This window comes from Aquarana catesbeiana, linkage group LG02, assembly GCF_042186555.1.
Source record: "Aquarana catesbeiana isolate 2022-GZ linkage group LG02, ASM4218655v1, whole genome shotgun sequence".
NCBI classification, from domain to species: Eukaryota; Metazoa; Chordata; class Amphibia; order Anura; family Ranidae; genus Aquarana; species Aquarana catesbeiana.
Window position 1 is genome coordinate 711,534,560 of NC_133325.1, and position 16,761 is coordinate 711,551,320.

Genomic DNA, 16,761 nt, shown 5'->3' on the forward strand with positions numbered 1-16,761 from the left:
CTGTGAAGCCGCAAGGCTTCACTGCTGGTTTCCCTTACCCAAGATGGCAGCGCTAGCACCTGAGAGCCGATTCAAGAATCAGCTTGGGTAAGGACACCATGGGATCCCTGGTCAGGTAAGTGTCCCAATAGTAAAAGTCAGCAGCTACAGCATTTGTAGCTGCTGACGTTTAATTTTTCGGTGGGGGGGGGGGGGGGGTAAAGCTCCGCTTTAAATTTGGCTTTAAGTTTAAGCAAATAATACATTTTATGGTGTGAATGTCTTTTAAATACTTAGTAAACAGTGGAACTGCATTTTGTATATAGTTGGAGAATACTAGTAATTACAGTATTGTACACACTATAGAGGGCACTTGTGATAAGCTGATAGCCCAACAAACATATGCCACTCAATAGGGGTACATAATGTAATGATGTTGATAAACACAGCTCCGTTATATTCATTAACGATTTTTCTGTAGAAGAGGAATCCTAACAGAAAATATGATGGAAGCTGCCTCTGCCAGTTTGGTCACAAGATTTGAGAGGGGCTGGAGAACATTGGGACCATCACAAATGTGTAAATTGGGTAAAATGCATTGAGGAAGATAGGGGTTCCATGGGCATGCAGAATACATAACAGTAACAAGTAAAGGTTATATACAAGCAGTATGAAGTTAATTTCACAGATCATGCTGTCACTCAAAGATTATACATTTGTGTAAAAAGGGTTTATAAACTGTGCCCAAACTCATAAATACAGTGGGGCAAAAAGTATTTAGTCAGCCACCAATTGTGCAAGTTCTCCCACTTTAAAAGATGAGAGAGGCCTGTAATTGTCATCATAGGTATACCTCAACTATGAGAGACAAAATGTGGAAATAAATCCAGACAATCACAGTCTGATTTGGAAATAATTCATTTGAAAATTATGGTGGAAAATAAGTATTTTGTCAATATCAAAAGTTCATCTCAATACTTTGTTATATATCCTTTGTTGGCAATGACAGAGGTCAAATGTTTTCTGTAAGTCTTCACAAGGTTGTCACACACTGTTGCTGGTATGTCGGCCCATTCCTCCATGCAGATCTCCTCTAGAACAGTGATGTTTTGGGGCTGTCGCTGGGCAACACGGACTTTCAACTCCCTCCAAAGGTTTTCTATGGGTTGAGATCTGGAGACTGGCTAGGCCACTCCAGGACCTTGAAATGCTTCTTACAAAGCCACTCCTTCGTTGTCCGGGCGGTGTGTTTGGGATCATTTTCATGCTGAAAGACCCAGCCACGTTTCATCTTCAATGCCCTTGCTGATGGGAGGAGGTTTGCACTCAAAATCTCACAATACATGGCCCCATTCATTCTTTCATGTACACGGATCAGTCGTCCTGTTCCCTTTGCAGAGAAACAGCCCCAAAGCATGATGTTGCCACCCCCATGCTTCACAGTAGGTATGGTGTTCTTTGGTTGCAACTCAGCATTCTCTCTCCTCCAAACACGACGAGTTGTGTTTCTACCAAGCAGTTCTACTTTGGTTTCATCTGACCATATGACATTCTCCCAATCCTCTTCTGGATCATCTAAATGCTCTCTAGCAAACCTCAGACGGGCCCGGACATGTACTGGCTTAAGCAGGGGGACACATCTGGCACTGTAGGATCTAAGTCCCTGGCAGCGTAGTGTGTTACTGATGGTAGCCTTTGTTATGTTGGTCCCAGCTCTCTGCAGGTCATTCACTAGGTCCCCCCATGTGGTTCTGGGATTTTTGCTCACCGTTCCTGTGATCATTTTGACGCCATGGGGTGAGATCTTGCGTGGAGCCCCAGCTCGAGGGAGATTATCAGTGGTTTTGTATGTCTTCCATTTTCTAATTACTGCTCCCACGGTTGATTTCTTCACACCAAGCTGTTTGCCTATTGCAGATTCAGTCTTCCCAGCCTGGTGCAGGTCTACAATTTTGTTTCTGGTGTTCTTCGACAGCTCTTTGGTCTTCACCACAGTGGAGTTTGGAGTGTGACTGTTTGAGGTTGTGGATAGGTGTCTTTTATACTTATAACAAGTTCAAACAGGTGATATCAATACAGGTAATGAGTGGAGGACAGAGGAGCCTCTTAAAGAAGAAGATACAGGTCTGTAAGAGACAGAAATCTTGCTTGTTTGTAGGTGACCAAATACTTGTCTGGATTTGTTTCCACATTTTGTCTCTCATAGTTGAGGTATACCTATGATGACAAATACAGGCCTCTCGCATCTTTTTAAGTGGGAGAACTTGCACAATTGGTGGCTGACTAAATACTTTTTTGCCCCACTGTATATGACATCACAGTCCAACAAAAGATATAAAGTCCACTGTAAACAAAGGAAAATCTTCACACCCCTATTGTGCACCAGCCACCTTGTAGTCATGCAGCAGCTTACCAGACATTCAGACCCCAAATGAAAAGAGGCCTGATAGCACTTTTTAATGACAAATCCCAAATCAATCAATGGATAGATGATTATGGCTCCCAATCCCTTCCTGCAGATTCTGGCCTGAGTGTCTCTCTTTTATCGGCAGCATGACACAACCAGTCATTGGCTGTGCCTCACATGAATGCCTCAACACCACAAGGGGGAAAGCAAGGAAATGCCATAGTGAAGTACATTAAAACCACAATTTATTGTAAAACTCAGTAGGGTATATCACAAAGAGCCTGCAGGCTCTCTGGAGGGACATGATGATGTCACTGTGATATCTTATATTTATGAGTTTGGACATAGTTTATGAACTTGTTTTACACATACAGTATGTATTATCTTTAATTGACAGCACAACACATTCTGTGAAATTACACCAAACAATTAGGGGCCGTAGGGCACCCTATCAGCTGACTGCTTTAATGCTTAAAACTATTCAAGCTTGGGAGGCTGGTCCCAGATGCAAGGGTGTGATTTCTCCAAATGCCCCTCTATGGTTTAATCCTACTCACCCTCAATGTTTTAAAGTACCAGAGCTTATTCCAAGGACTAAATATAACATTAAATTACTCTCTTAAGTGGTCACTGATTGGAAATTATCTACCTTTTCTACACTTACCTCAATCTTTAACCTACCTAGTTCTTATCTATTTAGATATCTCCAGCTTTTCCATATTTTTCATGCACAGTTCCCACTGGACAGCCTAAGGATTATACAATCCTCTTTAGAATCGGTTCTCAGGTCTGAGTGCTTGGATAAGCCCAACTCGAGACTGTACTCTCATCTTACTTTAATTTCTATTTCGCCTTCAGAAGGTCTTAGAGCTAGGTGGATGCGAGATATACCAGATTTGGATATGGAAGACTGGAAGTATGTGTGGGATTTCCCTCTGCAATCTCTGGTATCTTTGGGGGACCGCATGATTCAATTTAAATTGGTTCATAGAGCATATATTACACCTTATAGACGTCAATAAATAAATCCTGCGTGCTCTTCCAACTGTTGGTGGTGTGGAGCATCTCAGGGGATTTCACACACATTTTTTGGACTTGCCCATATATCACTATTTTCTGGGGGGAAGTAGTAGATTTATTGAATATCATTACCTCTGCTTCTTTACTGGTCTCAATGTCTGTTTGCCTGCTGGGTCTGGTAGAGGCTATCGTTCCTACAGTGTCTGAGCGAGTGTTCGCTAATACAGCATTATTCTATGCAAGAAAAGCCATTGCTATGCATTGGAAGAAACCTTGCTCTCCTACACATCTATACTGGAAACAATTGATAGATAATAACCTCCCGTTGTATAAAGACACCTATATTAATATGGGTTGCCCTAGTAAATATGATAAAGTCTGGGAAAAGTGGCTGGACAAACCGTACACGGCATCTTCTGCCAATGGGGGTCATTAATCATAATATGAGAGCTTCTGCATAAGGGATACTTGGGGCCATTGGTGATAGAAGGGATTAATATCTGCTTTCTACTCTCCTTCCTTTTTTGATTTTTTTTCTTATATGGGGTGAGGTTTGACATTTGAGTGGACAAAAGGGTAGGCCTAGATTTAGGCCCAGATAAAATACTTTTTTCTTAATTATTATATCCCTTTAAGTTGTTGCTTTGTTTTGTTATTTTGAATTCATATCTCAAATTGATAGTTGCTATGCAGGGTGAGTGGATCTTGATACTGTATTAACATATCTTAGGTTCAATGTGTATGATGTTTTGTTGTGTTTTGTTTTGTCTGTCTGTTAAAGAAAATGAATAAAAAGATTTATAAAAAAAACAAAAAAACAAAAACAAACAAGATTGTCCCTAACCACAGACTGGGACTATACCGGCAAACAGTACACCATAAGCATATATAGTAAAATATATCCATTTATTTCAACACATTAAAAATATTTTCAAAACATGAATAGAAAAGCATGAACACATAGATAATAAAAATGGCTCATTGTACAAACATCTTGGTGTTGGACAAACGTCTAAGGTCTGATTTCTCCATTCCCCTGATGCGTTTCAGGTCTATAAACGTTTCTCGTGGGGTTTTAGGAAGGAGATGCATGTATTCAACAATATTCTATTAATAAAAGGAATTACATTGTAATGGAGATAGGTACAGATCACATAATAGGAAGTGCACATGTTTTCACATGGTACCTACCACCTGTCTCCCCTGCTGCCATCCATATTTTGCTACCACTGGTTATTGACCCTTGGCTTGTTCCTTGACTACGCTTCTGCCTGATGCCAACCCACAACTACTCGTTACTGACCTTTACTGGCTTCTGTTTGATCCTTACCTGCTTATCCACTGCTGTACCCCCGCTTTCTCACCCCTTGGTGGGGTGATCCTGAGGACCACGACCTGGTACTAACATGCAGCAAAATCCATCTCTGCCATAAGGAGCTCTGGTGAACTCCGGTAAGTACTTAGACTCCATCCGCCAGGGTGACTGCCAATGTACTGTACCTATCCTTCTGGTCGGTGGTAGTCCCGCTACTGCCTTAAGCCTGAACCCTGATCATGACAGTGGCTGAACCCAGAAAAATACTGGGAGAAGATGACAGTGGCAGCAATGGAGAAACAATGTTAGTCTAGACCAACCATGGAGGAGAGTACTTTCGGAGGTAGGCTTACCATAATGGGAAGCCAAATGGCACAGTTCCACTTTAGATAGTAACATTTTGCCACACTTAGGAAGCCAATCAGTGCTTCTTTATCACATATAGTACACATTCCCCACAACTATAATAATAATTGCCCACTGATAAACTGAGGACACCCAATTGTGGTAACTGGTAAGTGTTTAAGATGCCTTATGGTGACTTTTTAGTAGTCTACCGTGTGCAAAAGGGGAGTTCTTCACAAACTGTATGTCCATGTTAAGACACCTTTTTAGATAACTTTGCACCCCTTTGGAGCAGCAGGAAATTCCTGTCCATCACTACGTTTGAGACAGCATGCAGAAGACCTGTACAGACAAACAAAAGGAACTGGAGCCATTGCAAAGGTTATTGATTGATTGTTATGATGTCAAATCACAGGCACAATACTAGTGAATAACAAGTATAGTGGCTATGTGGCAAAAATACAGAGATGATGGTGGGGCCTACAGAGAGCACAACATCAGTTTTGGCTTTGACCTTTGCAACCCTTGTTTCGATGCCACAAGAAAAGGATCTTAAAGTGTTTTTCTTTTTATTAGCGCTTATGATAGCTTATGATAGAACATCCTTTTCTTTGCCTGCTTATAGTAACAATGCTATATAGAAGACGCATTTTCTATGCAGTACTCAAATCAATTGCACTCTAGGGGGTACACTGATTGTGCCTTTCATAACACGGAATACTGTGAGTGCCATTGATTAAAGATTACTGCAAATAATCAGCCTAGTGCAAGCCTTTCCACTAATTGAAGCTCTCTGTTATGTCATGTATGACCTTGCCAGGGGAAGAAACTATTTGGAAGCAGGGGGGATGTTTTTAAAATTAGCATGATTTTATTATGATTTTAATTTTGCCTTTTCGCTTTGGGTTTGGGATTAAGACTGCGAGCGACACTGCTTGGCAGCCACATCATTTCATTAGGAGACTCAGTCATCTAGGAAGAGTTGAAAGTTATGGTAAATTGCACCAGAGCTTTGATCGCTGAAGACTTTTCTTGTACAGAATAACTCAAAAAGGGTTATTTACAAAGACTAGAAAAATGCAGGCTATTTGCATGCTTGAATTTAGTGCCATTTGTCATTATTTATAAATCTGGCTGACAAATATTGCAAATTCTGAATCTGTGGCAAATGCTTTACGCAGGCGGAACATACCTGCAGTAGCTTACAAAATAAGCTGAATGATGGTGGTTAAAATTGGCAATACACTGACACATTCTGCCAAAGCTTAGCCTTTATTCTCTCACATGCATTTAATTGGGCCAGAGAGGCAGCCCATCAAAGTAACAGGCCAATAGGAATGAGTGTTGGGTAGGAGGCAAACAACCAATCATAAGCAAGGAAAGCTCTTTTTTTTCTCTCCTACATATAGTGGATGGATGTTTGTGTTTAATTTGCAGCACTGCGCTTCACCTCCCTTCACACATTTATATCAGGCTCTAAGTGGAGCGGTGGTGTGATCAAAAAATTAACAGTGTAGAAAATCTCAAAGAGATCTGAAGTTTTCTGTTGAGTCATTGTTGAGCTTGTTTCCTGAATTAAAGGGTCAAATTTTCCCAAGTGTCTCCAGCCATTCAGATCTGTGTGTGTATGGGTACCTTTATTTATTCAAAGTATACCTTTCACCTATTCATATTCAAAGCAGGGTCTCTATTTTAGATTTAAAGCATATGTCAAGGTGTCAAGGCCAAATAATAAATAATAATAATAAAACATATTTCCTCCAGTACTGCAATACATGCACATTTCCACTGTTTTATTCCTACTTAGGCTACTTTCACACTCCCCCAAGCGTTAGCCGTAAAGTGCCGATATATTTAGCGGCGCTTTACCGGCGCTGTGCAGGTGGGAGCGGGGTGCTTTTAACCCCAAAGAAGGGGTTAACAAGGGGTTAAAAGCACCCAAAATGTGCTGCTGCCGAATCCCTTTGCAGGAGTTTCAGCAGCGCTGCCCATTGATTTCAGTGGCGGGGTGGTTTAGAAGCGGTGTATACACTGCTCCCGCACCGCCCCAAAGATGCTGCTTAAAGGACTTTTATTTCTGTCCTGCAAGCGCACCGCCTCAGTGTGAAAGCACTCGGGCTTTCACACTGGGGAGGCTTAAGTGGTGCTTTTCAGGTGCTTTACAGATATAGTGTGCTCCTACATTACACTTTGGTTTCTCAGCATAACCTTGCCCAAAGCATCACACTGCCTCCTCAGGCTTGCCTTCTTTCCATACTGCATCCTGATACCATCTTTTCCCCGGGTAAGCAACACACACACATCTGGCCATTCACATGATGTAAAAAAGAACTTGAATTATCAGACCAAGCCACCTTCTTACATTGCTCTATGGTCCAGTACTGATGCTCATGTGTCCATTGTAGGTGCTTATGGCTGTGGACATGAGTCGGTATAGACACCCTGACCAGTTTCTGGCTACACAGCCCCATACACAACAAACTGCGATGCCCAATTTTTCTATTTTTAACACATAAACTTCATAGGCAACATGTTTACCTTCTGCTTAATATGACCCACCGATTTTCGGATTGTGGCAAGATAATCAATTTTATCCACTAAACCTGTCAGTGGTCATAAAGTTATAGTGATCAGTGGATATTCACCAGCATGACATCCTCAGAAATGTTATATATGATTTACTATGATAAATGTGGCCCTGCCTTCAATACCCAAGGGCACAGTCTGCATGGAGTTTGCACTTTCTGCCCATACTTGCATGGGTTTCTTCCTGCTCTCTGGTTTTCTTCAACAATCCAAGTATATACTGGTAGGTTAGTTGTCTTTCCCCATAACTGAATCTACAGTGTGCATATACATGTAGCACCCTCTAGTGTATAGTTTAGTTAGGAGAATTTAGCTGACTCATAGAAGCTAAGTGAGTCTGGGTAATTGCTGTGGGTTCAACTTAAGGTCACACTGGAAGGCTCTGCAGACCAGGCTTCTATCACCTCCCCATGGTTCTGGAGATCCATGGAAACTTCTAGAAACTAGTGGATGGTGGTATAAAGGCAAGGATCTGAATATTTATGGGAGTTGGACCAATCTCCAGGCAGGAGGCCTGACAGGGTGGTATGATGGGCCAATAAATATTGAAGAGCCTGGCCAGCAGGTGGTGGTTGTCGGGTGGAAGATGGAGCGCTGAGGTTGATGTCGTGAAGCCTTGGAGAGGAATTTGGGGCTGGCGGGTTCTGCCTCAAGTCTAGAGATCAGGAAGGAAGCTGAAGAGAGGGACCTTCACCACCCTTTAGTCTCATCCAGAAGACACCCTGTCTAGCATGGGAAGACCTGTACAGCAGGAGGTCTGAACAGCAACCAGTCTTAACCAAGGTAGCAGGATTCAAGGGACAGTGTGAGTTCCTCTACCTATGATCCCCAGGGCCAATACAGGAGAAGGCAGCCAGATGCAATATTTAGCAAGCTTCCATTGGGACAATGTCACAGCTAACCTAAATCCCTTTCTCTGGCACACTTTTCACGGCAGCCAGGTGAGTTGGTATTTTCTGCAATTGTTGGGACTTTGTGAATTTTGCAAGGGGACATAGAGCGCCTGGAAAGAGGATGTTGGCTACTGATCCATTAAGAGACAGATAATGTCCTGGAGGGACTACAGTACAGGATCCATTTTCTTTGTACATAGAAAAGAAGTGTGTCCTCAAGATGTTCTACCAAGTTCAAGTTGGGAATCCCATAATCCCTCATCCCTATCCAAGTTGATTTCCCTCAATAAAACAAACAAGCCCATGAACTGGGTACTGACTCTGTATGGAAGTTGGAAAATGTGTATTGCCTGGCTGGGCAAGAACAGCAGGACCCGTAAATTCAGGAGCCCTCTAGGGGGTAGGGCTACATACAGTATGTGTATGAATACTGTGGAGTCACTCTAAGCTCCTCAAGTGTGCAGGAATGGTGCTATTCAGTAAAGCACTACAGAATATTGTGGCATTATATAAATTAATTAAATAACACACATTCACTCCCTCCCTTCTACATTTTTCATGAGAATTCAGACCATCTGCAGTAATGCTCCAAGCAACTGTGAATGCCATGCTAAGCCTTTGTACTGTACCGCTGTATAGAGCTGGCTGTCATTCACAATTAGACTCCTTTCACACTGTGGCGCTTTACAGGCGCTATAGCGCTAAAAATAGCGCCTGCAAAGCGTCTCTCCTGTCACTCCAATGTGAAAGCCAAAAGGGCTTTCACACTGGAGCGCTGCTCTGGCAGGACGTAAAAAAAAGTCCTGCAAGCAGGTTCTTTGAGGAGTTTTAGGAGCGGTGTATACACCGCTCCTAAAGTGCCCCTGCCCATTGAAATCAGTGGGCAGCATCACCGAAGCACTGGCAAAGCGCCGCTTTAGCAGCGCTTTTAACCCTTTTTTGGCTGCTAGCGGGGAGTTAAAAGTGCTTTATCTTTGACGCCCTGGCGCTGTGAGTATGAAAGGGCTCCAAAGAAAGACAACTTGTGCAAAATCCAGCTTTTATATAGACATAGAGAACTTAATTTATGTAACCCAGCCTTTGTGCAGTTACAAAGTTGCATTATGAGAAGAGATTTAAACACAGTGATTGGGATTCTTTTCATTGGTGCATCCTCATTATATAGGAAAATTATAAATATGTGCCACACATGGATGCAAATATGCCATATGTTTGAAAGGCATTAGTCTGAGTAGCCAGATGCTGGAGTTACTTAGAAGAGCACACATGAAATGCTGCATTTTTCCCAATCTGGTTAGTTCCGTCAAGCGTAAAACAGGCAAAATAAGGAGCGCTGGGATAAATGAATGAAGTTTGGAGAGTTGTGTTTACTAAGCAGAACACAAGTTGTGAGTGCTGATTATTTTCCAACAAATGAAAAGTGTTTTTCGAACATAAAGCATTTCTCCAAGTATTAATTTTGTAAATTAATCCATACATTAGAGATAAGAATATGCACTAAAAATACTGTACCAAGAATCAATGTTGTTGACATATTTAACTAAAAAAAATCCACTCTAAACTAATCTCCATGGAGTCTAGTGAGCGTTTATCGTGCTGTCTGCTTTTTTTTGTATTATTTAAAGGCAATCTGTAGTCAATCAATTGAATAATCCTAAAAAAACAAAAAAACAAAAACTCAAACCAAAGTGGATATCCGTTTTGAGTAGAGAGAGATCAGTCCTCATAAGCTTTTAGTCAAGATAGCATTTCTACATGATGCTCCCCACATATTCCCTTAAGCAATCTGTTAAATGGCAGATAATACAACATTTCCATATCCTGACCCAAATTCTGGCTTACTAAAGAATACAACTGTGTTCACTATACTGTATCTACAACTGAGTAGCATAACCAACTCTGAGCTGAACTCCAAACAATCAGATAAACATACATACATGTGAATTGTCTTATAAACATAGGTGTGCGCAGTGCATTGCATTAGGGTGTGCACCCCAAAGCTCAAACACACATGCCTTTCTCTGCAGCCTCAGCTGCACTGGACAGTGAATGCATGGGAAGTGCTCTGTACTGAGTGGCTTCCTGGTCATTCACAAACTGAAGCATAGTAAACACATAGTAAAACACTTTACTATGCTTCAGTTATGAATGAACGCAGTGAGTAAGTGTGTTCACTATGTTCTTTTAGAAAAGGAAGTGGTATATGACATATTGACTAACCCCTTTCCCCACTCTCCATCCTGAAACATCCCACGCAACAGCCAGGGGGAGAGGAAGGAAGCCAGCAGCATTGTGGGGGGCGCAACACAGGCAGTAGGGGAAATTGGCACTACACAGAGTGATTAGGGTGTACCCAGGCACACTTGGCACACCCCCTGCACACGCCTATGCTTATAAAGAAAATGATGTTGCTTTAACTTGTCATCTACCTGGGAAAATGTAATCTAAATTGTGCAGCCAGACATCCCTGACAGACAGCCCAACCTGGATCTATGCTGCAACAACACAATTTGGCCTGGGATACAGCCCCAGTCTGATGACTGAAGGAGCAGCAGTGCTCCTGGTCACTGGTTTGCTCTCTCCTCCTGTGAGCATGTTTCCTGTGTTAGACTAACAGTACTGTGCACTGCAGCATAGTCCGACTGTCTTCTATTATTGGCCAACCCTCTCTTGGTCTATATACTGATGTATTCTTACCATCTGCATTTATAAATGTGTCTAATTATTCCTTTAAAGCAGAACTGCACTCTCTCAATCAACATTGACTATATTTAATCCAAATGCTGCTAGCATTAGTAAATGAATAGAAATGTATATCATATTTGCTTGTTTTAAACTTTTTCTTTCCATTTCTTTAGTTACTTCCTGGTTTCCATGCCTAGGCAAATGATGTCATACATCCCAGGAGTCTTCTGTAGGGGAGGAGAGGCTTTCTCAGCTAATCACACCCTCTCCTGGTTGCATGCCTGAGCAAAGCGTAGGTAGATTTGAGGAAGTAAACGCTTCATGAATCATCTGCCCTTACTCAAGATTGCCAGGGCCAGAAATGCTAGAGGATTGTTTTTCAAAGTGATTTCTCAGCAAAATAAAGCATAGAGACATGTCACGTGGATGTATGGATTGGTGAGTTTGCTTTCAATATTAAAAATGAATTAAATAGCATTTTTGGTTTGTGGTGATCAGATATAGTGTAGTTTCACTTTAAGTAATACACAACAGCATATCTTCATCCTGAAAAATAAGATTCCACCTCTTCAACCCTTCTCTGCTCTGCTACATATATATCACTTTTTTTCACCTTTTTTTCAGTGCAAAAGTTTTGGTCCCACCCCCATATTCCCTTCTGAATGATGTGGTTCCCCAGTGTCTCCTGGGATATGTGACCTGCATATTCCAAAAGGCGCTGCATGTCCTTCATATAGTCTCTGATTCATAAAAGAAGAAGGGGGCGCGTCTAGCAGCACATCATCAGGAGGGATTGGCCTCAATCCAGAAGAGCCAGCAGCCTCCTGATGACATCACACAAGAACATGGCAGCGCAGGACCCGAGTGGTAGCAGAAGAGACATGGATCTCAGCAGGACAACACTGGATCCACTGGGTGGGTAAGTGTTTGAATTGAGAAGAACCCAGTATCAGGTAAGGGGGAATTAAAATAATGGAGGAGAGTATGAAGTTCCTCTTTAATTAATGTTTTATTTTACGTTCGTCAGGAGTTCAGCTTTTAAGTTTTAATTACAATCACAAACAAAGCTAAAAACAAGTCAGAAGACTCTAACTTACCCCATTCACTGGATAGGTTTTCCATCCTAATTCCCCGATAGCGGTTGTGGTGTCAAGCAGAACCACTGCAAAAAACAAACGCTTTCTGTCAGTTTTGAGCACATTTTTGCGTACAGATTTCACAGTAAGATTGCTATGTTACAAAAAAAGGTCACATATTGGTTTTTAGACATTTTTTCCAGTGGATAAAATCTTTATAGAGTAAGTATACCTGAGAAATGCCCATCCCCTTTCCTGGCCACAACACCAGCATTACCTGTAAGATCCCATAACATTGTGCTTTCATAAGCAAGTTTTTTCTTAGAGCTATTGATTATAGCAAACCATGTCACTGCATATACATATTTACTTATGTTTCTCACTCTGTAACTGGGATTTACATGTAAAGTAGCATATTAATAATATTATTATTATTATTATTCAGGATTTTTGTAGCGCCAACAGTTTTCATAGCGCTTTACAACATGGGGGCAGACACAGACAGTACAGTTACAATACAATTCAATACAGAAGGGATCAGAGGGCCCTGCTCGTTGGAGCTTGCAATCTAGAAGGGAGGGTCAAGTGGAAAAAAAGGTAATAACTGTGAAGGATGATCAAATGTGTGGGTAAGATAGGCTTCTCTGAAGAGGAGGATTTTCATGGATCGTCTAAAAGCTAATAGAGTAGGAGATAATCGGACAGATTGGGGTAAGGAGTTCCATAGGATCGGAGAGGCTCTGTTAAAGTCCTGGAGGCGAGGAGGTGATGAGGCAGCTGGAGAGTAGGAGGTCTTTAGAAGAACGAAGAGAACGAGTAGGTTGGTATTTTGAGACTAGGTCAGTGATGTAGCTGGGGGCAGAGTTGTGGATGGCTTTGTAAGTAGTTGTTAGTTTTTTTTATTTAATTTGTTGGGTGAGCGGAAGCCAGTGGAAGGATTGACAGAGAGGAGTAGCAGACACAGAGTGTTTGGTAAGGTGCATGAGTCTGGCAGCAGCATTCATGATGGATTGAAGGGGGGATAGACTATGTAGAGGTAAGCATAGGTTGGCGTTGAGGCCAACAGGATGACATTTGTCAGGGGAGTCATTAAAGTCTTCTGATGACCATCCAAAGTGGGGTCTGGATGTCTGTATAAAATGCTTAAAATATTTTATTGTCGCCAACATGACTAACACAGATTAAATATGTACCCTAGTAGTCATGAAGTGGCCACTGATCCTTCTTGTTACACACTTACCAGCCATCAAGAATGCTTTTACCTATTTTCCTAGTAACAGTGGAATGCATAATAAGTAGTTTAAAGCCCTGTAGTAACTGACACATGAAAGATTATTTAAACCAACCGCTTTAAAACTTTACATCACCAACACAGCTCATGTGTATGTTAACACATTTTATAGAAGGTGTGTTTTGTTGGAAATTGCACCAAAGATGCAGCCAACTTGCAGAACACCAAAACACATAACCGTATCACATTTCCCATCCTAGAAACTCACAGTTCTCTACAAAAGAATCCTGAGACATTCAGATGTCAGATCATGATTTAACCTTTTGGCTTCTACACTTAAAAAGTAACTCAAGTTTTGTTGGAAAAAAACAATCAAGGCAAAATACATGCAATGCAAATGTCTCTGCCCTGAAAAGTCTGCTATTCATTTTGCCATGTTCATTCTCAAACTGCTTTCTGAATGGGATAGTTAACCTTCATTATAAACACATGGTACAAACTCAGTGATGAATTGCACTGTGCCCTTTGAGTCTTATGAGAATATCTCACCCCCCCCCAAAAAAAAAGACTTATTGCAAGGGATGAAGGATTGCTATAATTTGACTTGTATCTCTTTGCAGGGTTTGTAGAAAAGCCATGCGGCAATCACACAATAGTAAATTATATTTCTGGGGCATGTATAGAATATATCCAGATTGCCATATTGCAACGAAACACTATCTGAATTAGCAAAATCAGAAAATTACAGCTTCTGCAGATTGAAATCAAGAGATAATGTTTAAAGTTATTATGCAGCTAGTTTACTTAGGAACCATTAAGAAAAGACTTCCCTGTAAAGAACAAGGTTAATATTGACCCTTCTTACCAATCCCACACTGCTGATCACAGCTCCAAGCACTTCCCTTGCAACTGACAGCTCTGAGAGTATCGGATTACCTCGTCCCCCCTCTGTGTTTCCTGGTTCTTCCTGATAGTCCCTACATCACTACTAAATACAATATTGATGTAAGGGTCATCAGAAGAAACCACAGTGCAGAGCAGGAGACATCTTACTCATCTGAAAGTGTGTCCATTGCAGATGCTAGTGTAGGTTGCGGCAGCATGGGTGGGTGGGGGTGTTAATGAGCATAATACACACGGTCAGACTTTTCGGCTACAAAAGTCCGACAGCCCGTCCGACAGACTTTCGACGGACTTTTGGCGGACTTGCGGCGGACTTTCTAACGAACGGACTTGCCTACATACGATCACACAAAAGTCTGACGGATTCGTACGTGATGACGTACACCTGACTAAAATAAGGAAGTTGATAGCCAGTAGCCAATAGCTGCCCTAGCGTGGGTTTTTGTCCGTCGGACTTGCATACAGACGAGCGGATTTCTGGGTCTGGCGGAGTTACGGCGTAAAGATTTGAAGCATGTTCCAAATCTAAATTCCGTCAGATTTGCGGCTGGAAAAGTCCACTGAAAGTCCAGGGAAGCCCACACACGATCGGATTATCCACCGGATTTGGTCCGTCGGCGTCCGTCGGACTTTTGTAGCCGAAAAGTCCGACCGTGTGTACGCGGCATTAGTCCTTTTCTTTGCAGGGAAGCATTTTTAAAACTTTATTTAACTAGCTATTAGTCAATGTAATAATACTATATGTCAAAATGGCTTGTATAGCAGTTATATAAATTATAGCTTTTTTTGTAGCAAAGTATTACTTGTGGGTGGACTGCCCTTTGACTATTTCACTGCAGAAGAAAGGAAGCTGGGGACAGATACTTTATGTCCTCACAAGCACACACACATATGATCTTTGCTATCACAAAAGAATAATCTTTGCATTTCTTTTGTTGCAGTTGGATGCATGTAATACAGAAAAAGATTGCTCAAAGTGTCATCATATCTCTATGGGAAAAAAAAAAATCAGGAAGAAAATTTACATCTACAATAGGTAATTTGCTGAGAAGTTAGGATGTAAGTAAAGCTTAAAAGCTTGTTTTTCCAGTAATTTCTGTTTGGAAAGCACAGTGTGACCCTGCACAGAAAATAGAGAGCAATAGTTATTATAATGTCTGTAATTTGCTTTCTTTTATTTTATTTATTTATTTATTTTTATTTATTTCAGGTACTTATATAGCGCCGTCAATTTACGCAGCGCTTTACATATACATTGTACATTCACATCAGTCCCTACCCTCAAGAAGCTTACAATCTAAGGTCCCTAACTCACATTCATACATACTAGGGACAATTTAGACAGGATCCAATTAACCTACCAGCATGTCTTTGGAGTGTGGGAGGAAACCAGAGTACCCGGAGGAAACCCACGCAGACACAGGGAGAACATGCAAACTCCAGGCAGGTAGTGTCGTGGTTGGGATTCGAACCAGTGACCCTTCTTACTGCTAGGCGAGAGTGCTACTAAACTACACCACTGTTATTTTAAATGTTTTATTAAGTATTTTAGGCTTATAGTCACCCTTGCTGCTTCAATTTTTGTTCATTTGCTTTCTTTTTTAAGAAGCAAAATTGTGAGCTGACATTTAAACTGTAAAAAAAACTGCAAAAAATAAAATAAAAAAACAAATCAGCAAAGAAACAAAAAAAATAAAAAGTTTTAAACAGTTCAAGGAGCATAATACATAAAAATAGATTCCAGGCACGTTCACATGCCTGGAATAAAAGGCCACAGACTAGAATTTTAACTTGCTGCGCAGTGAAAGTTGTATACAGTAAATAGCAGATGTATTGAATACAAGTCAATTATTGTCATAAAAAATGTTTAAGTGTTACAACACTCTGTATAGCTGCTCTAGGTGAGCAGCCTCTTATGATTCCTTCACAACTCTTCAAGTCAGGTGCCTGCACAATGGAAGACAAGGAAGATCTGGGTGGCTGCACTCCAACAATCCACTCCAAAAATGACAGATGGAACAAATACAATGGAGGACAAGCAGGTAGACACGTTTCATGCTGGATTCAGCACTTAATCATTACCCAGTGGGAAATGTGTCTACCTGCTTGTCCCCCTCTGTATTTGTTCCATCTGTCATTAGGTTTTTTGTTTATACTGAACAAAGTGTATTGTTGCAGTGCAGCTGTCCGGATCTTCCGGTCTTCCATTTAAACAAGTTTTACTGCCCATCACTTCCCACAACTTCCTGGATTCTCTGTATGCTTTGCAACTTCTCTGCTGTTTACTTTTGATCTCTAAGGACTACATATCCCATGGTACC

General features: G+C 41.3%; 1 protein-coding gene across 5 annotated transcripts in view; it reads right to left on the reverse strand.

Moving 5' to 3' along the window:
• EPHA6 (EPH receptor A6) overlaps nt 1-16,761 on the reverse strand; it is a 1,236,911-nt gene that overhangs the window by 1,123,526 nt on the left and 96,624 nt on the right. For all 5 annotated transcript variants that reach the window (XM_073616994.1, XM_073616989.1, XM_073616991.1 and 2 more), the window contains exon 2: nt 12,328-12,392. In XM_073616994.1, coding sequence (XP_073473095.1) covers nt 12,328-12,392 — 65 coding nt within the window. The remainder of the gene's footprint in view (nt 1-12,327; nt 12,393-16,761) is intronic.